The sequence below is a fragment of the Microcebus murinus genome, chromosome 10 (assembly GCF_040939455.1).
Source record: "Microcebus murinus isolate Inina chromosome 10, M.murinus_Inina_mat1.0, whole genome shotgun sequence".
Classification (NCBI taxonomy): Eukaryota; Metazoa; Chordata; class Mammalia; order Primates; family Cheirogaleidae; genus Microcebus; species Microcebus murinus.
In genome coordinates this window covers 70,883,182-70,910,335 of record NC_134113.1, presented here as the reverse complement: position 1 = coordinate 70,910,335, position 27,154 = coordinate 70,883,182, and the positions used below count along the sequence as shown (strand labels likewise).

Sequence of the window (27,154 nt, the reverse complement as noted above, 5' to 3'; positions counted from 1 at the left end):
CTCTAAGCATGCTTTCCTTTGCTGCTGCAGCCACAGTTATGCATGACCATTTCCTCTTCCCTTTTCTTATCTTTCTCTTCATTGTTCTTTTCTCCTCCTTTTCTCCTCCCAAGTCCCTTTCTCCTCCTTAAGTCCTATCTCTTTGTAGGGATAACATGTAAGATCTAAGCATGAAATGGGCACACAAAATTGTGTAGGACCCCTGGCAAATTTGGGTCTGGATAAAGTGAATTGAGAGGACCTAAGCATTTCAGCTCTTTTGGACACATTGTTTCTTATGTAATTTCCAGCTGTTGTAACCAGTAGGACCCATTGCAAAGAGAGCAAGTCCATACAATTTCAGGGACGTGCCATCTAGCATTTGGACCCTTGGCAACAATGCAAAGAAAGCAACTTTAACTTTGTCATGTGCCTATCTCCCTTTTTGCTTCTTCTGGTGATACCTCATTTATTGATTCATTCAAGCATTTTTTCACTTATCCCACAAACATATATTGAATAAGGACTGTGCATATGCATCATACACTGAGCTAGTTGTCCTCTAGCAACTCACATTTGGGGTCTTCCATCTCAAAATGACTACCTGTCCCCTCTAAATTATGCTTCTCTCTTCCAAGACTTAATCAAAAATTGCCATTTCCTGTAGGATGTTGATTAGATTTTTTTATTTAAATAACTCATTCCAACCATGTGCAAAACTGAGAATAACTATAACCATATGCAGGCTATCTCCTCTATAAGTAGTAATACATTTAGTCTTCACAACACGCTATGAGGTAAGTACCATTATTATGTGCATTTAAAAATGAGAAACCTGAGTCATGGAGAGGTTAAGTAACATCCTCAGCAGGGAAGTGGCAGAGGCAGGACTCAACCAAGCAGTCTTTCTCCAGAGCCTGTGTTCCTAATCACAATGTATAGGCTCAAGCCCGTACCTGAGGCAGGTGGTGAGGAGACAAGAGGCGCTGCATTTCTAACAGGCTCTATTAATGGCTGAAATTTACTTTCTGCTCTGAATTGACCCTTTTGTTCTTATCGTCAGGAGTCTGGTGGTCATGAGGATACGGTTGTTCTGCTGGTATTGAATTTTATGTAAATACTAAAAAAGTGAAAGTCTATTTATGACTCTAATTTGATGCAAGACTCCTTTTTGGTCCCTGGGATTGATAACAATGAGGGTATAGGATTTAGGAATTCCTGGACCTGGTCCACCTGCCTTGAGACATATTGAGAACTACCCAATGAAGCATAAAGAGGGCGGATGAAAACTCTGGGATCTCAGAGAGAGAGAAAACATGGAGCTAGGCAGTCCAATTAGATAGTTAATATAATATCAAATTTCTATTGAATTGAGAAATTATAAGAAATGCTTGTGAAACTTTTATAATCAGCATCCTGTTGGGAAGATTATTAAAACCCCTGGATTAATTCATTCTTTATTCTGGAGAAGAGAAAAGAAAGTGGATAAAGCAAATAGTACGAAATTTCTAAGATGCTCAATCGTTCTGTTTGGTAGAAAAGAAAAAAACTATAGATTATAGTTTTACCTAGCAGTGTGGGTTTAATATACAAAGATATGAAGGAGAGAGTGCATTGCTCTTTTATATCTCTCCTTCAGGGATTTTATTCATTTTCACAAATTCATTTTATTCTTGCATTCATATATTTGTTTTTATGCAATTTTTATTTGCTATATTATTTTATAATTTGTTCACTCATTCATTTAGGTATCTATTGAACAAATACTTGTTATGTGTCCCCTATCTGCCATGTATTGTTCTAAGTGCCACGAATACTATGGCAAATAAGACAAGCATGATTCCTAGCCCACAGAGCTTATAATCTAAGGAGGGAAGAGGTGATAGGCAGAGAGTCAATTCACACATAAGTGAATAAAATAAATGGAGATAACAGTAAGTTACATAAAAAGTGAAACTGGGTGACATGTTGGAGAGGGACTGGTTGGGGGGATTATTTTAGATTAAATAGTCTGAGAAGATTATGCAACAAAAAAAATAAATGATTGAATGAGCAAATGAATGATTAGAGAAGATACATGAGTACACAAATAAATAATAAATGGTAGCATGTGATTAATGTAATAAGATTTCAAATTAAGTCCTCTGCAAGCATAAAAAAAAAAGAAAATGTAGTATATAACTGGAAAGAATTTAAAATGACTCTGAAGCTAACTTGGGTTTTGAGAGCCAAAGATGGTGGGGTAAGGACAAGGACATTCGTGGCTGAGAAAATAAAATGAATAAGAGGAAAAGTAAAAGAGAACACCCACCATGTCCAGCCAAGGGAATGGGGAGCAGAGGAATGGAGGAGGGATAAGGAGAGACAGCTATTAACATTTGAAAGCAGAGGAAACAGATTGAGGCCAGGTTATGGTGGGCCTTGAATATCATGAAACAATTTTTAATTAAAAAAATTTTTTTCCAGGCTAAAGCCTGAATAGACATTTCTCCAAAGATGATATACAAAGAGCCAAAAGCATATGAAAAGATGCTTGATATGACTAATCATGAAACAAATCCAAATCAAATCCACAATATCATATCATACCCATTAGGATGGTTACTATCAAAAAAGAAGAGTATAATAAGTGTCAGTAAGGATGTGGAGAAACTGTAGCCTTTGTGCACTTTTGGTGGGATTGTAAAATGGTACAACCACTATGGAAAACAGTATGGAGGTTCCACAAAAAAAATTTACAACTCAGCAATTCACTTCTAGGTATATATCCAAAATAATTGAAAACAAGATCTCAAGAGATAACTGTACACCCATATTCACACAGGACCATTTACAATATTCAAGAGGTAGAAGCAACCCAAGTGAGTGTTTAAGTGAAATGTGGTATATACATACTATGGAATATTATTCAGCCTTAAAAAGAAAGACTATCCTGTCACATGCTACAACCTGAATGAATATTGAGGACATTATGCTAAGTGAATAAGCCAGTCACAAAAAAGACAAATACTGTATGATTCCACTTATATGAAGTATCTAAAGTAGTCAAATTCATAGAAACAGAAAGTAGACTGTTGGTTACCAGGAGCTGGAGGTTGGGGGAAAAGGGGAGTAGAAAGGATATAGAGTTTCAGATTCGCAAGTTTAAAAAGTTCTCAAGATCTGTTGAACAACAATATGAATATACTTAACATTACTAACCTGTACACTTAAAAATGCTAAAGGTGATGAATTTTATGCTATGTGATTCTTACTGCATTAAAAAATTTAACTTTAGTTACCTAAGTCCTCAAAATCTTTCCGGTGCTTTGTATTAAACTTCTAAGGGGTTTTGTGTGTGTGTGTGTGTGTGTGTGTGTGTGTGTGTGTGTGTGTGTGTGTGTGTACGTTAGGCTGCAGGAAAAAATATGTATGGACAGTCCCTGGCTTGATGATTTGACTTGAGATGGTTCATCTTATGATTTTTCAGTTTTACCATGGTATGAAAGCAATACACAATCAGTTGAAACTGTACTTCAAATTTTTAATTTTTATTTTTTCCAGGGCTAGATGTATGTAGTACCATCCTCTCTTGCACTCCTCGGCAGCAACAGTGAGCCCCAGCTCCCAGTCAGCCACGTGACCAGAAGGGTAAATAATAGATATGCTACAGTGTACTGTGTTGCCAGATGATTTTGCCCAAATGTAGGCTAATGTAAGTGTTCTGAGCACATTTAAGGTAGGCTAGGCTATAAGCTCTGATGGTCAGTAGGTCACATGCATTAAGTGTATTTTTGATTTAAGATATTTTCAACTTATAATGGATTATCGGGATGTAACCCCATCAGAATTCGAGAGTATCTGTATCTGCTTGTATCCTCATTAGCTTTATTTATTTAGACCCTAAAAACTTGTCCCATATGAACAACAATCTAACCTAAACAAGGGGATTTTGACACTCGCTTCATCAGTCTTTGTCACTCTGGAAATATCAATATCTGTATGTTGAAAAGATCTCATTATATCAGCTTCCCAATGGATGTCATCTGATCATAGGAACTCGTTTGTGAATCCTTCCTTATGTGAGTCTTAAGACTGCAAATATATATATAAAACAGTTTTATATATTTGCAAATATATAAGTTTTATATATTTGCAAATGTCCAGTTTTCAGTTTTATATATTTGCAAATGTCCAGTCCCAATTTTAATTATTAAGTTTAAAATATTCATTATATAGAAATTAAACATATTTGATATATAAGGTTTCCCCTATTTTATATGGATTAACTATAATTAAACAATTAGCCAAGTCAATATTGTTTAGCGTTTAACAATATTTCATTGCTTCATTGCTATATAATCTATTTTTTTAGATATTAAATCACATAAAAACACATAAAGTGAATACTTAATCTCGTTATTGTCTCTCCTGGGTCACAAGTACTGAAATAGACTATGTAATTTTAAATGTGTTTAACTTTGAAAGTCTTATTTATTAAATTTTATAATTATTGATTTTTCTTTTGCTTTTTAGAACTCTGCTGCCAGAGCTATCTGTATTTTGTGACAACACGAGAGACATACTTTTGAATGTTTAAAACTGGCTCATTTCACATGATTTAAACTTGAGAAGCTAATGTGTCTCAGATTTCAAGACAACATACTAAATATATGGGACCATCTACTGGTGAAAGATGATACCGTCCTACAAACTGGTTTTATTGCACCTTATGATTGTCCAGGTTGGAAGGCATGAGGATTGTGAGGGCCTTAAAAGCATATAACCAAGGGAATCTTACTGTCAGAATGTGCCTATTTGCTTATGGGTTGCAACGGAGTGGTCTCAGGGACTACGAGAGCTGAAAAGATAACTACAAAACAAGTTTGCCACTTATATGGAACCACAATATGTAAGAGGCATGTAATTATTTAATACTGTTGTACTAAAATGTTGCATGAGGGCTGAGACCAGGTCTGTCTTGTTCATCTCTCAATCCCTGGCACAGTAACTGGTACCTTGAGGAGTCAATAAGTACTAACTGAATGAATGAATAATGATAAGTTTTGACATTTTTTCTTCAAAACATTGAAAATTTGCCTTGTGTTCTCCCCCTCCCATAGGACAACACCCATAATTTATAATGAAAACAATGAAAAAATATAATGTGTCATATAAACTCCCTTTTTAGATGAAAAATGCATCCATTTGGTTAACCAGAAACCTTGAGTCAGTAAAAACTATACTTAATACTTCAGTTAAAAATAGTAAGCATAAAAATGGCCTAAACTAATGAAAAAAAAAGGTGATGTGGAGTTGCATAGGCTTTGTAATCAAATATTGCTGGTTTCAAATTTCAGCTTTACAGCTTAGGTGCTGTGTGAGGCTAAATGAATTATTTAACTTTTCTGTCTTAACTTTCTTCTTTTATTAAATTACAATTCTGTGAAGATTTAATGAGTCAATGCATATGCAATGCTTTGTGCCTACTTGGTAAAAAAAAAATGTAGCTATTGACTTTTTTTCCTGATTTGGGGGGGGGGGCTCATTTTTCTAATTTTCAATGGCCATAAGATTCTTGGGAGAGGGAGCATATTTTATTTATTACTAGAATGTAGCATAGTGCCTGGCATGGAAGGTACTTAATAAATGTGTTTCATTAACAAAAAAAATTTAAAAATTAATATTTAAACAACTATTTGGTGACTATTGTGCATAGTACTACACAAGGTTGTGCCCAATACAATTTGTAACTGAGGTTTATGTAGACACCTACAACAGTCATTTAAAATACAGAAAAAGGGTATTTTCTACCACTGGAATAATTTGTAATTCATTTGATTAATCAAGGCTTTTTCATGATGATTAGGAATTCACAAGGAATGATGAGCTTAAGTACCTGCACACTGGATGGACACTATATTATATTGTATTCGCACACAGCCACATTCTCATTTAGCTACATAGTGATTTTTACCATTAAGGACATTTTTCTCATTCACTTTAATTACTACAACTCCAGCTTATAAATAGGCAACTGGTTTTGAAAATTTCACAATATAAAATGTTAAAGTAGCTGTGTACTTGGTAATCAGGAAAGGCACCAATAATGAAGAAGGGATTTGTTTTTAATAAAAATATTTTATACATCCACCTAAAAGCTCTCATAAGTCAAACATTAAAAGTACAACTCCAAAACATATTTGACATATCCAAATGTATGTCAGCAGAACTGCAAATACCCTAGGTTATGTGAAAGTACTTTATATTGCTAAATGAGGATCATTTTTGCCCATAAAGTAATTATATGAAAGGCATCTCTTTTAATTGATGATTTAATAACCTTGACCACTTTATGCACATCTCAGAAGTAACATTCTCTGAATTTAGGTTCCAATGTGTAACAGATTTTTTTCTAGGCTCATAGAATCAAAAAAAACTACAATCCCAAACAGATTGTAAAAGACTATGCCTATTGCCAAATGCAAAATTATACTTGGAACCAGTGTTTCAAATAAACTAACATGTTCATTTATACCTTTCCTGACAGACCAAAATTAGAGACAAAAACAAATTACTATCAAGAGAAAACCATTCCCATTGTAAGCAAATGTAAACTTGGGTTGAGTTTCTTCTTGAGATTATTCCAGAGGGATCCTGTTAACAAGAACAGATGCTAATTTTAGATTCAAGTTTGGCATAACACCACATGCTGTAGAAATACAACACAGCATTTTCATAGAATGCAGCTTATTTTCCAAGTTTAATAGTTACTCTCAAAAGTGCACATTTAAAAATCAAACTTCATAAAATATATAACTTTTTTGACAAAAAGTAAGAAGTTAAAAGTTTGGGCAAATAGATAACATGAAAAAGCAGTTTCAAAATTGAAATATTCTTTCTTTTTCCTTTCCTCATCTATTCCTTGCTATATTCAAAGATGGCTATTTAGTTTTCTCAATCTTTTGAATTTTTTTTCATGAAATATAACTATAAGAATAGTAAATATGGTATATGCACTGGATCATTTTGGAAACATTTTAATGATATGTAAATACAAATTCAAATCACAGGTATTTTTTTTCCTCTCTAAGATAGAGGGTATTGGTCAGGGGGAAAAAAAGTGAATGAGAAAATAAATAGGGATGAAAAGCTCATGGAAAACATGTTCATCTTAGAAAGTTAACATTTAAATTTCAGTGTGTATAGTTTTTAAGAGAGAATATTAACATCCTTGGATCCTGCACATTATAAATAATGAATCTTTTTTACTTCAGCTCATTGGTAAGACATTAAATAATGGCTCATTACAAATATAGTCTTTGTTTTAGCATTCTTTTCAAAGTTTCAAAACACAAAGTATCAGGTCCCAAATATTTTATTTTTGAAACTATGAAAATTAAGCCATAAAAATTATGCACGTTTCACATGAAGACTTTTCATCTTCTTCTTACACCTTTAAAAGATAACTTACTAATAAACTTGCCTCATACTTTTCCCCTTATAACAGTATAAACTGGATAACTGCTAACATAGAAGTTCAGATTAATGGAAATTTTTTAGCGAGTTTAAGCTTGGATTCCATGATTTTATTAAACCTTTAATTCCTGCCTCACTTTTCTAATAAGAAGTATTAGTAACTGACAAATGAATAAATGAGTAGCTAATGATACTAACAGAAACACTTGGACAGATGTGCTGATTATTTTCTTATATTACATTCCTTCATATACGATGGTTACATTTATTGATAATTCAAATGTCCTAGTTGTCATGGCAAGAATTAAAATTGTGGAAATGTTATGATGTTCTACATCAACTATTATGAATGACTTCTATGTACTCTATTGCTTGAAAAAGCAAGAATCACTGACTTAGTGTCTTTTATGGCTATGTCTAAATATGCAAATAAAATCCTAAACCCCTAACAACTGATCATTCTGATTTTTTTCTAGTCTATCAGCAAGGTGGCATGGGCAGGAAGAGATTAAAGTTTCAGTCCCCGCTTTTGTACTTCCATTTCCAGGGCACACAAATAGATAAGATCTATTTCATATGACTGGTCTATACAGATTATTTCTCATTATGCTCAATAAATATTAAATTTATCAAAAACATAATTAATTGCCCTTCTGATGCTGATATCTTAGACGTACACTGATACTAAGACTGCATAGTCACTGAAAGATTTGCTAACTTCCTTGGCTCATTTGAAACCACAGACCAATGCCTTTTCTATTTTGTACTTAATTTTCATTTCTTGTAAATAATAACCAAATTAACAGCAACACTAGCATTACCAAATTTATTTTTTTTTCAACATCTCATCTAACTTGTATTGATATTCTAACCCAGTTAGATTTAAAGAATAATAGTGGAAACAGCACTGAACCAGGGTGAATCTGTCCCTAAATACATTGCATAATTAGGGCAAGTCTGAATGTCAATTTTCTCAGAAGCAAAGTAAGAAAAATAATATGTATCTCAAAACATTGCTGCAAGCATTAACCCTTGCACTCGAATGTCGAGTGTGGATAATGTCGAGTGGATCATGAGAAAAAAGCAAGCGCGTTCAAAGGGTTAAAATGAAATGATGCAAATGGGGATTTTAAATGATTACATAAAGTGGAATTGCAATGTATGTTATTATTACTGTGATTTTCAGAATCACTATATTCTATTATATCACTGCATTTTTTAAAATGTGGACTCCTCCTTTGGGCACAAAAACAAGCTCAGCATTTCTGAACAGAAGTTACAATAGATAATGCTGCCAAGTAAAGCAACAGGCTGAGACAAACAACTTTTGGATACTCCTTTTCTGTGTTGGCAATTCTCTTTTGAAAATGAAAGGGCTTATTAACAAATATGTAAGATTCTTATTAAAATTAATTTGTTATGTGCCCTCATTAAGATGCTCAAAGTCTAAAATTTAAAAATATGGCATTTTATACATATATAGCCATGCTTTTTTGTTTCAACCACTGTCATTAAAAGAATTTTTTAATGTTGGAATTATTTATCAAACTGTCAGCTATTCTGCATACAGGTTTAGTTGGCCGCTAGTAATGATCAACATGAATTCTAACTATTAAACCTAGTATCAACTATAAATGGACTAAATGTTACTCAAAGTTCTAATTTTATGCACCTGATATCAACCCACATGCCACTCTTAAGTTGTTTCATTTCTGAGATATCACCCATGTTTGTTAAGGACTTCAAACACATCACATATACATAGTAAATCTGATATTCATCATGAATTCACCTAGAAAATCCTGTTTTACAGGTGAATTAGGCCTTCACTAGGAATTAGTATATAAGCCATAATGACTAATCTTACATAATGCACTTGTTTATTTTCTTCTGAAAAGTCAGATCATATACTTCCTGGATGCTAAAATATTATAAAACATTCCTTGCTGACTTTTTTCCTCATTGTGCTTAGCTTAACATACTTGCATACAGTATTACAGAGTGTCTCTGAGCCTTTACCGAAAAATTAACTTTTAAAACATATCAAAACAAATTAGGATGTTTCATCTTCATTTTTGATTGTTTTCAGCACTGAGTCTTCTCCCAAAATTTTACATAGTTCATTGAGTCTCTGCTGCATTTTGGGAATTCCAGCTAGCTGAGATTCTAGCTTTTGTTTTTCTTCACTCAATGTCAAACGGATAGCAGTATCCAATTGTTCAAAGCGCCAACCTCCTTCACCATCAAACTGTAATAAATGAGTGTGGTATTTCCTGCATAATTAAAATGAAATAATATTATTAGCCATAATTTTTGAAAGTCATTTTAGTTGTAGGTTTATCATTCAAATTGATATTCAAAGGAGAATTTTAAGTAAGGTGCCTATTCTACATTTGATTTTCAAGGATACCTCAGAAGTGAAATATGGTGGTATTTTTAAACTCAAAAGTCATTAATCTAATCTCTAGAAAATTATTATTGATTATATTAAGTTTATTTCATATTTGCAATGTATATGAATTGCAAAGGAAGGCATACCATTTCATGTATTTAATTTATCCTCATTGCTTAATATGACTGCTTAATAAATAGTAAAGCATACTTAGAATGGGAGTAAGGAAAAGTAAACCAAGGAAAGAAAGTAAAAATTACAAAGGTCATAGAGAAAAAAACTAAAAAAAAAAAAAAAAAGAAGTAAATACAATAGCAATTCATTAATACACCATTCTTTGGGAATGAGTTTTCCTGCATAAGTAAAAATGTCTCCTTAAGTAAAGTTTAAAAATATTTTTTAAAAAATGAACTCTTTGATAGATGTCTTTTAAAGATATTTCAATGTCTTCATATAATTTAATTTCTTTTCTTGTGGCTCAGTTTTATAATTAGGAACTTCCTCGACATACAATATTTGATGAGATGATAGATAATCCATCTTGTCCTAAAGGCAGACATAAGTTACCATTCTCTGGGATTTATGGGGGATGTGTAGAGAGAGTAAAGCTTGAAGAACTGGTCCCACATGGCTAAGGCAGCTGTATTTTGTCACTTTGCTGAATTGGGCCATATTCTTATATATCTTTGGGTTTTCTGCCTTTCCCTTACAGTTTTTCTCACTTCTCCCTTCCTTTAAAGCTCTCGTCTCTCATTATATACCATAATTAGTGGGCCTTTTTCAAGTAGCTTCTAACTTCTTTTTAAAAAATTGAGATAGAATTCACATGCCATAAATTCATCCCTTAAAGTGTAAAATTCAGTGATTTTTAGTATAGTTCACAAATTCATGCAACCATCACCACTGTCTAATTCCAGAAAACCATTTCTCTCCTAAAAGAAACCTGGTACCCATCAGCAGTTTCTCTCCATTTCCCCTTCTGCCCAGCCCCTCCCAACCACTAATATCCTTTCTGCCTGTATGAATTTCTCTATTCTGGATATTTCGTATACATAATATCATATAATATGTGGCTTTTTGTGACTGGCTTCTTTCATTTATCAAAATGACTTCAAGGAAGAGAGAGTGGTGGAATAGGGCTCTACAGTGATCATCCCACTGCATAAACAACGATGTGGACAGCTATCCACATGAAAAATACTTTTGCAAGAGCTAAGGAAACCAGATGAGGGATCATGGTACCTGGTTATAGCATAATAATAAGAAGAAAGGAAGTATTGAAAAGGGTACAAAAGACAGTTTCACATTGTATCCTCATCACCTCTCCCCCAACCTCAGAAGCATAGTGCAGAGAGAAATACTGTATGCTTGGGGAAAAGAGAGGGAAATAAGCACAGGATTTTGCATTGGACTACAATATTAGGTTGGCCACAATAAAAATCCAACACCAAGTAGACTCCCACAGCCCCTGACTCCAGGCTGGTACATGCAGACTGAGCCTCTAGACCCACCATGGTGCCATATGGGAACCTGTAGCCCCTGTGAGAAAAACTCAAATTCTGGCCTGCATCACTACCAGCCAACTATAGCAGTCTTGAGCTCCAAATAAAACACATTGACAGGCAGGACTCAGTGATGGGGGGGGGGGGACCTTGGATTCCACCTCAGCACTGTGCCAGCATCAGCAGTGAAGAAATTACAACCTGCCGCTGTCTCATCCACAGTGATCTTAGGCTTAGAGCACCCCTAGTGCTGCAATGGCTGCAGTAGTCGCTAGCTAAGGTACCACAGCAGGTGACCTGCCTAGAATTTCTAGATGGTCTTGCCACTGAAGGACATTTCTAGACAAAGTCAGACTGTGAAAACTGGAATCATTTCCTATTTCTTCAATGCACAGATATTGACACACAACCACAGAGATCAAGAACAATCGGAAAAGCATGACAATACCAAATGGACAAAATAAGGTGCCAGTGACTGGACCTAAAGAGATGGAGATGTATTAAGTGCCTGGCAAAGAATTCAAAATACCTATTTTAAGTAAGCTCAGGGAACTTCAATAAAATACAGAGAAACAATTTAGAAATGTATTAGAGAAATTCAACAGAGACTGGAATAATAATAATAAAAAAACCAATCAAACAGAAATCCTGGAGCTGAAAAATACAATGAACAATGAAAAATGCAATAGAGAACATCAATACAAGAACTGATCAAGGACAAGAAAAACCTGTGAACTTGAAGACAGGTTATTAGAAAATACACAGTCAGAGGGGAAAAAGAAAAAAGAATGAAAAGGAATGAAGAAAGCTTATGGGAATTATGGGACAGCACCAAAATATTGAATGTATGAGTCATTGACACTCCAAAGGGAGTAGAAAAAGATGAAGGCAAAAAAGTTTATTTTTTCAAAGAAATAATAAAAAAACTTTCCAAATCTGGAGAAAAAATATAAATATTCAGGTACAGGAAGGTCCAAAGTCTCCAAACAGATTCAATACAAATAGACTACTCCATAACATATTATAATCAAACTGTCAAAGATCAAAGACAATGATGAAAGGATCAAGAGAAAAGAATCAAATACACAATCAAATAAGAGAGTTCCAATGTGCCTAGCAGGAGACTTCTCAGCAAAAACCTCGCAGAACAGATGAGTGGGGTGATATATTCAAAGTGCTGAGGGGAAAAAAAAAAACACAAACCAAGAATACTACCTAACAAAGCTGTCCTTCAGAAATGAAGGATACATAAATACTTTCCCTGGCAAACAAAAGCCGAGGGAGTTCATCACCACCAGACCTGTCTTACAAGAAGTACTAATGGTAGCTCTTCAATCTGAAAGAAAAGTATACCAATGAGTAACATGAAAACAGTCTGAAAGTATAAAACCCACTGATAACAGTAAGTACACAGTAAAATTCAAAATACTCTAATAATGTAATGGTGGTGTGTAAATCTTCTGTATGTTTAGTATGAAGGCTAAAAGACAAAACTATTAAAAATAATAGCTATAATAATTTGTTAAGGGATATGCAATATAAAAATATGTAAATTGTGACATAAAAATGTGAGATGGTATGGAGTTAAAGTGAAGAAATTATGCTTTTTTGTGATCAGTTAAGTTTTTATCAGTTTAAAATAATTTGTCATGAATTTTTTTGTAAGCTTCATGGTAACTACAAAGCAAAAACCTATGGAGGATATACTAAAAATAAATCAAACCATATTACTTAAAAAAATCATTTAACCGTAAAGAAATATAGTAATGGGGGAAGAACGGATCTAAAAAACAATTAGAAAATAATTAACAAACTGGTAGCAGTAATTCCTCACCTAACAATAATTACCTGGAATGTAAATAAGTTAAATTCTCCAATTAAAATACAGAGTAGCAGAATGGATAAAAATAAACAAGACTTCACTATTTGCTGCCTGTAAGAGACTACTTCATCCACAAGAAAAACATAGACTGAAAACAAAGAGATGGAAAAAATATTCCATGGAATATTTTTGGAAACCCAAAGAGAGCAGGAGTAGCTATACTTATATCAGATAAAATAGACTTTATGTAAAAAGCTGTAAAAAGAACCAAAAAAGACATTATATATTGATATAGGAGTCAATTAATCAAGAGGATGTAACAATTGTAAATATATATAAATATATAAACCCAACATTGGAGTACCTACAAATATAAAGCAAATAGTAATAGATCCAATGGGAGAGATGGACTGCAATACAAAAATAGTACAGGACTTCAAGCAATGGAGAGATTATCCAAACAGAAAATCAAAAAACACTGATTTAAACTGCACTCTAGCTTGGATCTAACAGATATTTACAAAATATTCCATCTAACAGTTGCATAATACACATTCTTTGCCATACATGGAACATTCTCCAGGATAGATCATATATTAATCCATGAAACAAGTCTTAAAGAATAAAATAAGACAGATAGAAGAAGAAACAATCAAGTGTCTTTTATGGCCACAATGGTATAAACCTAGAAATCAATAACAAAAGGAACTTTGGGAATTTAAAAATACATGGAAATTAAACAATATGCTTCTGAATAATCAATGGATCAATAAAAAAGTTAAGAAAAAATTTTTTCAATGTATTGAAACAAATGAAAATAGAAACAACATATCAAAACCTATGGAACATAGTGAAAGTAGTTCTAAGAGGAAAATTTATACCAATGAATGCTTACATAAAAAAACAAGAAAGATCTCAAATAACCTAATGTTATAGCTCAAGATAGTAGAAAACAAGAACAAACTCAACCCAAAATTAATAGAAGGAAGGAAAAATAAAGATCACAGCAGAAATAAATGAAACAGACTGAAAAAACAATATAAAAGATTAACAAAAGGAAGAGTTAACTTTTTGAAAGAATAATCAAAATTGACAAATGTTTAGCTAGACTAAGAAAAAAAGAGAGATGACACAAATAAATAAAATCAGAGTTGAAAAATGGGACATTAATATTTATACCATAGAAATACAAAGAATCATAAGAGACTATTATGAATAATTATATGCTGACAAATTGGATAAATTAGAAAAAATGGATCAATTCTTGAACACATATAACCTATCAACACTAAATTATGAAGAAATAGAAAATCTGAACAGATTAATAATGAGTAAGAATATCGAATCAGTAATAAAAGGACTCCCATCAAAGAAAGGCCCAGGATCTAACGGCTTAACTGCCTAATTCTATCAAACATTTAAAGAACTATTAATAATACCACCTGCAAACTATTACAAAACATCGAAGAGGAGGGAATAGTCCCAAATGTATTTCACAAGGCCAGCATTACTCTTATAGGAAACCAGACAAGAACACAACAAGAACAGAAAAAGAAGGAGAAGGAGGGGGAGGGAGGAAATTATAAGCCAATATACCTGATAAATATAGATGCAAAAACCCTCAACAAAATACTAGTAAAATGAATTCATCAGCACATTAAAAAGATCATTCATCATGATCAAGTGGAATTTATTCCAGAGATGCAAGATTGTTCAACACATGGAAATCAATAAATATAATACATCACATTAACAGAAGGAGGGACAAAATCAATATGATCATTGCAATAGATACAGAAAAAGCATTTGACAAAATTCAACATCCCTTCATAATAAAAACTCTCAACAAATTAGGTATAGAAGGAATGCACCTCAACACAAAAAAGGCCATATATGACAAACCCACAGCTAACATCATATTGAATGGGGAAAAGTTACAATCTTTTCTTCTAACATCTGGAACAAGATAAGGATGCCTACTTTTGCTACTTTTATTCAACATACTACTAGAAGTCCTAGCCTAAGTAATTAGGTAAGAAAAAGAAATGAAAAATATTCATATTGGAAAGGAAGATGTTACATTGTCCTCATTTGTAGATAGCATGATCTTACATATAGGAAACCCTCAAGATTCCACCAAAAAGTTGTTAGATCTAAAAATGACTTCAATAAATTTGCAGAATACAAAATAAACATATAAAAATTAGTAGCATTTCTGTACATTTATAGTGACCTACCTGAAAAAGAAATCAAGAATACAATCCCATTTACAATAGCTACAAAAATACTTAGGAATAAATTTAACTAAAGAGGTGAAAGATCTCTACATTGAAGACTATAGCATATTGATAAAAAAAAATTGAAGACACATGTAAATGGAAAGATACCCTGTGTTTGTAGACTGAAATAATAATATTATTAAAATGACCATACTACTCAAAGCAATTCATAGATTCAATGCAATCCATAGTATGAAAATACCAATGGCATTCTTCACAGAAATAGAAAAAATAATTCTAAAATTTGTATGGAACTATTGGAGATCCCAAATAGCCAAAACAATTTTGAATAAAAAGAAGAAAGCTGGAGCCATCACACTATCTGATTTCAAAATATAATATAATACAAAGCTATAGAAACCCAAATAAAATGGTACTGCCATAAAACAGACATATAGACCAATGGAACAGAATAAAGAGCCTAGAAATAAATCCACATGTTTGCAGCTAACTGTTTTTGACAAAGGTACCAAGGATACACAACAGGGAAAGGACAGTCCCTTCAATAAATGGTGTTGCTAAAACTGGATATCCACATGCCAAAGAATGAGATTAGACCCTTATCTCTCATGCCAAAGAGAGATATACAAAAATGTACAAAATATCAATATACAAAAATCAACCCAAAATGGATTAAACATTTAACTGTAAGATCTAAAACTATGAAATTATGAGAAGAATACATACAGGAAGAGCTTCATGACATTGGTCTGGTCAATGAATTTTTAGACATGACAACAAAAGCATAGGCAACAAAAGCAAAAAAAAAAAACCAGGCCGGGCGCGGTGGCTCACGCCTGTAATCCTAGCACTTTGGGAGGCCGAGGCGGGCGGATCGCTCAAGGTCAGGAGTTCGAAACCAGCCTGAGCGAGACCCCATCTCTACCAAAAATAGAAATAAATTAATTGACCAACTAAAAATATATATACAAAAAATTAGCCGGGCATGGTGGCGCATGCCTGTAGTCCCAGCTACTTGGGAGGCTGAGGCAGTAGGATCGCTGAGCCCCGGAGATTGAGGTTGCTGTGAGCCAGGCTGACGCCACGGCACTCACTCTAGCCTGGGCAACAAAGTGAGACTCTGTCTCAAAAAAAAAAAAAAAAAAAAAAAAAAAAAACCAAATGTGATTACATCAAACTAAAAAGCTTTTGCCCAGCAAAGGAAAAAATCAACAGAGTGAAGAGACAACCCACAGAATGGAAGAAAATATTTGTAAACTATACATCTGATACAGGGTTTACATCCAAAATATGGAAGGATTGCAAACAACTCAAGAACAAGAAAATAAATAACCTGATTGAAAAGCAGGCAAAAGACCTGAAAAGACATATCTCCAAAGAAGACACACAAATGACCAACAGTTTTATGAAAAAATGCTCAACATCACTAATCACCAGGCAAATGCAAATCAAAACCACAAATGCAAATCAAAACTTCACTCCTTTAGAATGGCTATCAAAAAGACAAAGAATAACGAGTGTTGGTGAGGAGATGAAGAAAAAGGAACCCTTATGCACTTGTTGGTAGGAATGTAAATTAGTACAACTATTATGGAAAACAGTAAGGAGGTTCCTCAAAACATTAAAAATATAACCACCATATGATCCAGCACTCTCATTACTGGCTATATATCCAAATAAAATTAAATCAATATGTCAAAGAGATATCTGCACTCCCATGTTTATTGCAGCAATACTTGCAATAGCCAAGATATAGAATCAACCTAAGTGACCATCAGTGGATGAATGGATAAAGACATTGTGGTACATAGACACAATGGAATATTATTATATAGTCACCAAAAGAAAGAATGAAATTCTTCCATTTGCAACAATGTGGATGAACTTGGAGAACATATCATTAAATGAAATAAGCTAGGCACAGAAAGACAAATACTGCACAATCTCACTCATATGTGGAATCTAAAAATGTTGATCTTATAGAAATGGAGAGGAGAATAGTAGTTATCAGAGGCTGGGTAGTTAGGAGGGAAGGGAGGGGTGGGGAAATGTAGGTCAAGGGATATATTAATATAATTACAGTTAGGAGGAATAAGTTCAGGAGATCTATTGAACAACATAGTGACTACAGTTAATGATGATATATTGAATATTGTATTTTTGAAAAATGCAAAGATTGTGGATGTTAAGTGTTCTTACCACAAAAAATAACAATAGCTGTGTGAGGTAATGCATTTGTTAATTAGCTAGATTTAATTATTCCACAGTGTATATATACTTTAAAATATTATGTTGTACATAAATATACATAATTATATCTGTCAATTTAAAAAATCATATAAAAGTTAAGCTTTTTCAAAAAAATTACTTCAAAGTTCATCAAGTTGTAGTATGCATCAGTACTTCATTTAAGGTCTGAATAATATTCCATTATATGGTATTACACATTTTGTTTCTCTATTCATCAATTGATGGACATTTGGGTCCCATTTCCTTTTGATTGGATATTTTTAACATTCTGTAAAATGAGAAGCTAAACTATGGCTAACCGAGTAAAATCACTGTCAAGCTGAAGGTTTAAGTTCACATATTTGATAACATATAACAGAGATTAATGATCTTTTCCATATACATACTTCTAGATTCTTGATCTTTCTAAAAATGTGACCTTCCTCCAGATGCAAGCTTACCAAAATTAACTTGAAAGCAATGTATTTCTATGTCAAAAGGGAAACATGTAGAAAAAATCTGCTATTAAAGTAACAGAGATAAAACCAAGCTAATGAAAAACAAAAGAAGGATGGTCATACAATGAGAAAGAGAAATAATGGTAAAAATTCATTTTGTTTATTTCATTCTCAGCTTTTCTTGGGCTTTCTTAGCCTTGGATCCACAGCCAGGAGCACATTGAGAATGTGGTCCTTCATGTCTTGGTCAAGTTCCACCTTCAGTGTATGATCATGGTTTGGCTCATCACTCTGGTCCTACAACATTTTGATTTCTATGTGGGAGGAACAAACTGTGTACGTGTTTCATGTCCTGAGATTTAAAGGTGTGTTCTATAGTGTGAGCTTAGATAATATTCTGGGTGTGTCCTAAAGGAATTTAAAAGAAACTGCTATTTTAACTGAGACTCATTGGAAACAATCTGCAGACTTCTTTCACAAATAGGATAAAGCATAGCAAAGCAATAATTACACAACTATAATTCTACCTAAGAATCAACTAATTTAATAAGCTTATGTAATTCTTTATCCCTTAAGACACTAGTATCAATTTTAATTTTTACAATCAACAATTACTCATTTGTTGGTATGGGGAAAATATAATACACTTTTAATGCATGAAATATATTTTGAATTCCTTATAGTAAGTAGAGCAGTGTGCTGCAGTACAGAGTGTGTCATCACATGTTATTTTTATGAATTTTCTAGTTCTCAATTTCTTCATCTGTAAGATGAAGATTACCTGTATTCCACAGGCTCATTGTGAGGCTTAAATAAAATATGCCTGGTACAGAATAAGTGCTCAACTACTATTATGATAATGAATCAAGGGAAAAGTAGGGGGATTGTAAAAATAGTATCCACATTTTTTAAAGGTCCCATTAGGTTTTGTGAGATTTTGTTCTAAAAAAAATTTATTTAATTTTTCCTTAAAACAAAACAAATATAAGCTTTTTTCCCTTGTGTTTTCTCTGCTTAATTATTTGGGTGAATATCAAGTTGTGGTATATTTTTCCTTTAGATTTTATTTTCCTATGTTTTAAAGAAAGGCCTAAAAAAAAAAAGGCATAAAAATATGTAAGTGTATTCATTCCCAGTACATGTTGTGGGATTATAATAAATATTTTCAGTTCAAATAAATTACTGGATTTTTCTACATCTTTTCAGAATTATTGGAAAGTGATGATAATTTCCAAATAACACATTAAACTTATGATATTAGGTTGGGAATATCTAAACAACTAGTGTGTACCTTAAGGGAAATACAGGTAGAAAATAAGTGGAATACCTTCTGCTCTATTGTAAAAAGTTTAGCAAAGTTATTCTTTAAGAAACTTAAGGAAAAACAGTCTCCCACAAATTAGCATTGGAAATACTTACCAAAGAGAAGGCCTGTGCGTTATAGACAGTAAGGAAATCCCAGCCCCTTTTGCAGCCTGAAATATCTTTCCTTCAACATCAATGCTGACAGCACTGGTACATTCATCCAGCAATGCATATTTTGGTCTTTTAGAAAAACAGACACAAATAAATTAATGATTTTCCTATTTGACCTATAAATTATTTTGGACAACACGAGTTCCAATGTTAATAACTTTAAGGGAGCAAAAGAGAATATATTATTAAAGGCCCTAAACGATGAAGCAAAAAAGTAGTTATCTCACTCTTTGGACTAGAATATCAGTATATTTATATATAAATAGATTTTTCTAATGCTTGTTTAGAATCCAATTACCTTTATTGTTATGCAGATGAATGAATCATAAAGATGAGGCAGGTCACTAAGTGCAATTTCCTGCAGAAGGCAGGTTCATTTCTGGTGACAAGGGTCTGACTAGGTACATGAAAAATACATTAACAGTAGCTAATTATCAAATAAGCCACAGCCCTGTTAACAAAGATTTAATGAGAAGATTATTTTATCAGCAATGTGAATACCTAAGCATTACTAATGGAATTTCATTGCTAGAATACTCGGCAAGAGTGAATGTGCCTAATCTTACAAATTTAGGGCAGGCATTTAATCTCGTAATATTAGAACCATGCTCTAGAATCAAATTCTTAGGGGGAAAATTTGGTAAATATTTTTCTGGTCATACTCAACAATTTTTTTTCTAGCTCATTTTTTACTTAGGTAGTGAGTGTTTGTTATCAAGGCACCCTATCACTTGCCATGTTTCTTTTGGTTTATCTCTCCTCGCTTTCATCTCACCCCCTGCTCTTATGCTTCTTTTTCCTTTCCCTTTCTTCTTCAACCTGTCTGGACTTTAGGTATATATTTTGTATTTAGCAACACGACTAGGCTTAGTTAAGGAGACCAAAGTCAACTCCCACGCTATCATTTACTATTCATCTTGGGGTTGAAAATCAGCATCAAGTATCTCCCAAGACAATTTCCTTCTTAACCACTTTGGTATGAGCCATGACTATAGTCGATAGCCACAGATGAACACACACAGCGACTTTAGCCGACAGCCGTGACATGACTTTTCTAATTTTTCATTTATCAGAATAAAATTGTGGACATTTAAAAATAACGTAATGAAAACATATATGTATATGTTACCTATTCTGATGTACATTACAAGTAAAGCTGCCTGTAAAGTAAAACAAGCTTTCAGTGCTTTAAAGCTTTCTTCATCACACAAGAGCAAAACGGATTCATCGTCAATGCACAGCACAAACTAATCGTGTGGACCACGAGTGCCGGCTGTGGGCAAGGTTTTGCAGCTGATGAGTGCTGTACGGAAGTGTTTAAACATAGTCTGATTTTTAAAAATAAATAACAAAGAAAATTTTTAAAAAATTGAAATCAGTAATTTCCCAATCAGCAGAAATATTTAGCACTGCAAGTTACTTTCCTAAGATGGATTTGCTTATTAATAGGATCCTGTTATCTATTCCAGGGTGGGCAGTCAATGCTAATAGATATAGGAGTCAAAGGCAACTTAACACCCCATTGGGCTCTCTAAAACTGCCCTCTATGCAAATAGCTGAAAGATCACTGCATGTACCCCATGACAACATCAATGGAAGTAATTTGCTGGTTGGCTTTTGATTACCATTTTGATTTAAGTATTAAACATTACTTCTTTGTCTCAGAGTTTATTACTATTATATGGATGATGTTTTTTAAGTGGAAAAGAGGAAAAAGAAAAGGAGGTATAATAAACAGGTTTGGGTATATTTTTCTTTTTGTGTAACGCTCTTTCCAGTAACTAATTTGCATCTTGTATCTTGTCCTACTTTTCAGAGTGCTTTGAGCTAAACAGAGAAGAGATGCCATTATAGAATTAGAAAAAAGTGCATATCTTATACTTCGTTGTCATAGCAACCTCTAGGTTAGCAGATGTAAGACAGCTCACACACTTTTATTTCCTTGGCAGGACTGAAGTGTGTGCGTGTGTGTGTGTGTGTGTGTGTGTGTGTGTGTGTAGTATGTACCTAAGTATACCAAGCAATAGCTGGAATCTGGTACTTATACAAGTAAATAAAGCATTAGATAATATTGTTTCTCAGATTTTCCTTCCTCTTTTCCTTTGGTGTATCATGAATAGAATGGGCTATGTGCCTAACCTAATTTATCCCCCTTAAGACAGGACTTTAACAATCATTCTTTAAACATTAAAATTAAAATCTTACTGTTTCTGGATACTCTCAAAAAAAAAAAAAAAAAAATTAAAATCCTCTCAAAAAGTGTATCCTATTGTGATGCTTAGTACTCCCTGCAAAAGTTCTTCATTTTAGCCAGCTCAAGTCTTTCCCTTTACAATTCAAACATTAATGTTCATCCTTTGAGGATGAGGGGAGGCAGTTTCCCACTATTATACTTTCCCTTCGCTGGATTTCGTGCTTCTAATTCCTTTTTATCTTTTCTCAAAAGATTCTGCTTTCAAATACTTGCTCATCTCCGTTGATCTTCCTATGGCTCATTAAATTTTGTTTCCACTGATATACTTGTGACTTATTGTCACACATTATCACATTATATCCAAAATATTTTAGATACATAAATACCAACTATTTATTTGAAGTTACAGGTACTTGAAATCTCTTTGGGTTGGCATCTTTTATTAATGCCTCTTGCTCTTTATTACAAGGTTTATTTTATTACCGTACTGACACAATGAGAAATTTATGGTTACACTTTACATTCCACGACATTACATTTCACTAACTATGCTGGTGATCATATTACTGAATATTTATGGCCAAGACCCAAACAATTCAGGGCGATTGTGGGTACCAGCTGGTTATAAATGTCAAACTGTAAAGTTTACTTTTCAATCTCACCACATCATGTGAGAAAGGGGCATTCCAAAATACACTTCATTAAAAATCCCAAGTTAGCAAAATTTAGTTCCTTTCTAGCTCACCATATTCTTAAAGTAACTGTGTACATTATTATAAATAACATGTAATTATCACAACTAATAATTTTTCTCACTAAAAAAAATCCCAGCTAGACACAAAAATAATATAGAGTGTTTGATTTCATTTATATCAAGTTGTATAACAGGCAAAACTAATTTATGATGATAAAAATCAGAACAGGAATTTTCTATAGGGGTATTTGATTGGAAAGAGCATGAGAGAATTTCTAGTGTGATAGAAATTTTCTCTATCTTGATTGGGGTGTTGGTTACATAATGCAGATGCATTCACAAAAAGTTATTAAATTGTATAGTTAAAATTTGTGTACTTGGTACATAAATTTTATTATAATAATAAGTTCTGGCTAGCTAATATATAATAATATAGAAAAGCACATAATAACATAAGAAATAAAAAGAGGGATATAAACTATAATATCCCTTATGAAAATAGCTACCTTAAAACAATCAAGATAACAGCCAACTTTTATATACCCACAACAGTGGGAAGAAACTTACCCCCAAACAGTGCTTAAACTTTACATTAATTTAAAATTTGGATAATTTAAAATGTGTAAAATTTTAATAGTGTTATAGCTAATGAGATAACATTTATTCTTTTTTACCTACCTACATTTTTTACTTTTATAAAATAAAATTATAATTATATTTTTAAAAAATTGTTTTTTGTACAACTCAGCAGTGAATAAAAAAATAAAATTGTTTAAATCATACATTCTTTTAAAAATGATAAACATTCTATGTCCTGATCTTACTAAAAAGGCTAAATCTCATCAAGCTTTTTGCTCTAATTTCCAGTTTATAGGAAAAATAGGAGAGTAGGGAACAAGATAAAGGATTGCAGAAGGAAGCAATCAGGTAAATCTAGAACAGGCAACATTCTACAGGACAACCGACAACTGACCTGGTTTCTTCAATGAGTCAATGATATAAAAAGTAGGTGGAGGTCAGGGAGGAGAGACTCTTAAGATTAAAAAAGAATTAAGAGGAGCAAGAGACAAGCCTGGGCAACATAGCCTGACTGCCTCTAAAAGAAAAAAAAAAAAATAAAAAAAAAATAGCCAAGCATGGTGGCACTCATTGGTAGTCCCAACAACTGGGGAGGCTGAGGCAGGAGGATCGCTTGAGCCCAAGAGTTCAAGGCTGCAGTGAGCTACAATCACGCCACTGCATGCCAGCCTAGGCAACAGAGTGAGACCTTATCTCTTATAAATAAACCACTAAATAGAATTAAGAGATATAACAACCAAATACAATGTGTGAAACTTGTTTAGGGCTGGGTGTGGTGGCTTATGTCTGTAATCTTAGTACTCTGGGAAGCCAAGGCTGAGAGATCACTAGAGGTCAGGAATTCGGTACCAGGCTCAGCAAGAGCGAGACCCCATCTCTAGTAAAAATAGAGAGAAATTAGCCAGGCTACTAAAAAGTAGAAAAAAGTTAGATGGGCACACCTGTAGTCCCAGCCGATCAGGAGGCTGAGGCAAGAGGATCGCTTGAGCCTACGAGTTTGAGGTTGCTGTAACGCCATGACACTCTAGCCTGGGCAATAGAGCAAGACTCTGGCCCAAAAAAAAAAAGAAAGAAAGAAAGAAAAAAGAGAAAAAGAAAGAGAGAAAAGAAAAAAGAAGAAAGAAACTTGTTTAGATTGTGGTTTGAATAAGCCAAGTGTAAAAGGCCATTCTTGAGACAACCAGGAAAACTCTGAATATGAACCAAGTATTAAATGATTTTAAATAATTATTATCAGATTAATTTAGTAGTATTATGACATGCTGTTATGTAAGAAAACATCCTAGTATTTCAGAGATTATTGCCAAAGTAATTCGGGAAAAAAGAAGTCATAATATCTGGGATTTATGTTAAAATACTTCAGAAATAAAAAAAGATACTAGATAAATCAGGTGTAGCAAAATGTCAGACTTGTTGAATCAGTGTGATGGGTATACGGGCTTCATTCTACAATTTCTCTTTTTTGATGAAATTTTGATAATTTTTCCATAATTAAAGGGTTTGTTTTTTTAAAAAAAATTGATAGCCAACTGACTGCTAAGTGTGGTCTACCTAGTCTCTAAGTGTTTTATAATGAACCCTTGATATATCATCTGCTTTCTTTATTAGCTTTTTAAAGTTCTCTACAAAAGTATCACTGTTTCCAGTGCAACTCACTCAATGGTGTTGCATCTGCTCCAACTTATGGCCTATTCTTGCATTTATATACATAACTCTTAGCCCTTTTTGCTGAAGATTTAAGTACTAAAAGTGAGTAACATAGTTTCTGACAACCTACTGCACTCCACAACTCAAGTTCTCATTGCCAGAGAATTAACATTAAAAAAAAAAAAGATTTTCTTTTTCAGAGAATGGGACAAATAAAAGGAAGAAATCAGAATGGCTTTCATATTGCCTTCCCATGTGTTGTGCTTAGTACCCTTAAACTCAAAAGATTATGAAGCTGGTCACAAAAAGAAAAGTTTTATCCAAAGAAATTATTTCTTTCACCTCAATTTTTCTGAGTCCATTAATACCCTATGGGCTGGTTCTTTTTTCCACTGGGTATGCCTTTGATTTTTGAGTAGGAAACCACTACCAATTTAATGGGCTACTGGATGATTAAAAAGTTGATTTAGTTTGAACTTAATACTTTAAGTTAGAAGTATTAGAATGTCTACCTACTGGGTTTACACCAGTATACTAGTAGTTATGTATTCTTCACATTATAAAATTAGTAATAATTCTACTTTCAAACACAGGATACATAAAAATTTAACTTAGTCCTTTGGACATTATTTCATCTAATGTTACTCAACCTAAAAGAGAGAAAAACATAAAATACTTGGAGATTCTGCCACAAGAAAAAAATAAGAGATTTAAAAACTGTAAACTCTACACATTAGTTTTTTTTGTTTTGTTTTGTTTTTTTGAGACAGAGTCTCACCTTGTTGCCCAGACTACAGTGAGTGCCATGGTGTCAGTGTAGCTCACAGCAACCTCAAACTCCTGGGCTCAAGCAATCCTCCTGCCTCAGCCTCCTGAGTAGCTGGGACTACAGGCATGCGCCACCATGCCCGGCTAATTTTTTTCTACATATATTAGTTGGCCAATTAATTTCTTTCTATTTATAGTAGAGAAGGGGTCTTGCTCTTGCTCAGGCTGGTTTAGAACTCCTGAGCTCAAACAATCCGCCTGCCTCGGCCTCCCAGAGAGCTAGGATTACAGGAGTGAGCCACCGCGCCGGGGCCCACATTAGTTTTATAGTCAAGATATTTTTCAAATAAGGATGAAGACATTGAATCCAGTCCAAACACTTTTTTTTCTTGGTTACAATAATGGAATAGTAGTTACCTGAGTGCCTGAATATAGCATACTTACTTATGATAGAACATGCGAGCCATGCCCATCCTCTGCTTTTCCCCTCCTGACAGGACATCTTTCCAGTCCATGACAGCATCCCATCCTTAAGAAAATAAAAAGTTATACATTTTTATAAAACATTTGTTTGTCACTGTTTCTATCCTGGACAAGTGATTCCCGGCAAGTTCAAATTGTTAACATGCAGAACCTGGTATTTTACAGAACATATGCTTGGATAAACTAGAGAGATTCATGTATATGCATTTTGTTTTAGATTTGATATTCTTTTAATGGTAATAATTTTTTTTATACTGACAAATGATCCTCTAAGAATTCTGAACACTGATACTTTAAAAACTTTGTTTGTTTCTCAGTATCTCCAATGGGTTGGTAGGCTTATACTTATTTTGGAAAGTGGTGGGAGAATTTGCATAGGTCAATTGCAAAGCCTACAAAGGGTAAGAGAAGAACTAAGTCAAATGGCTCCCATGAGCCTGGTACCTTATGTGAGTTTTCTCATCATATATTCCACAGCTTTGTAAGATAGATTTTATTGAATTTTATAAGTGAGTTAACCCAAAGGTCATGGAGTAATCGACATGTCTAAGTTTATACAGTTAGATACCAGAACTAGGATATATATTTAGGTCTATCTGATGCTTTTACAGTTTATTCATTCATGCTATCTCTTACAACATCCTATTAATAACTACTGACTTTCTGTTTGATATTTATTCAAAAAGTAAGCTATCTATTTTTTAAGAAAAATACTTTAGAGCCATACATACTGATATGGAAATGTGACCAGAATATTTTTTATATGAAAAACCAAGTTGCAGAATTGCATATTTCATAATCATCTTTCTGTAAATAAACACACACATCTCTGGGAGTAGAATTATGAGACATATTTTCAAAGTTATACATTTTTATAATATGTGAAATTTTTATAATAAACCTAATTTAATTTTGTAATTAGATTTTTAAAAGATTACTTAAAAACAAAACCATGGTTCTACTACTGGAGAGCATGATTTTCAAAGAAGAAAATGACTGCCCAAACTTGACACACACAGAGCAATATTTCAAAATCTTAAGTGTTCAGGAGTTAACTCTCCCATTTGGAAAAAAAAATCTATTTTCTTCGCCATGTTTTTACTCTCTCAGCTGAATTTTCACTGTTGTTAATACTTCTAAATAAACTTGGTCAATGGGAAAGAAATAGGAAGTGCAGTCTTCATTTCTTTACATGCATTGGGTATCAGAAAAGTCAAATTATCAGAATGATTA

At 33.3% G+C, this 27,154-nt stretch overlaps 1 protein-coding gene across 1 annotated transcript in view; it reads right to left on the bottom strand.

Moving 5' to 3' along the window:
* Positions 1-4,378: 4,378 nt before the first annotated feature.
* Positions 4,379-27,154, bottom strand: part of ABCD2 (ATP binding cassette subfamily D member 2) — a 62,613-nt gene continuing 39,837 nt past the window's right edge. Inside the window, exons 8-10 of the mRNA XM_012782433.3 lie at positions 25,883-25,967; positions 19,500-19,625; positions 4,379-9,710 (exon numbers count right to left, since the gene is read on the bottom strand). Of these exons, the coding sequence (XP_012637887.1) occupies positions 9,491-9,710; positions 19,500-19,625; positions 25,883-25,967 (431 nt within the window). The 3' untranslated portion in view covers positions 4,379-9,490. The remainder of the gene's footprint in view (positions 9,711-19,499; positions 19,626-25,882; positions 25,968-27,154) is intronic.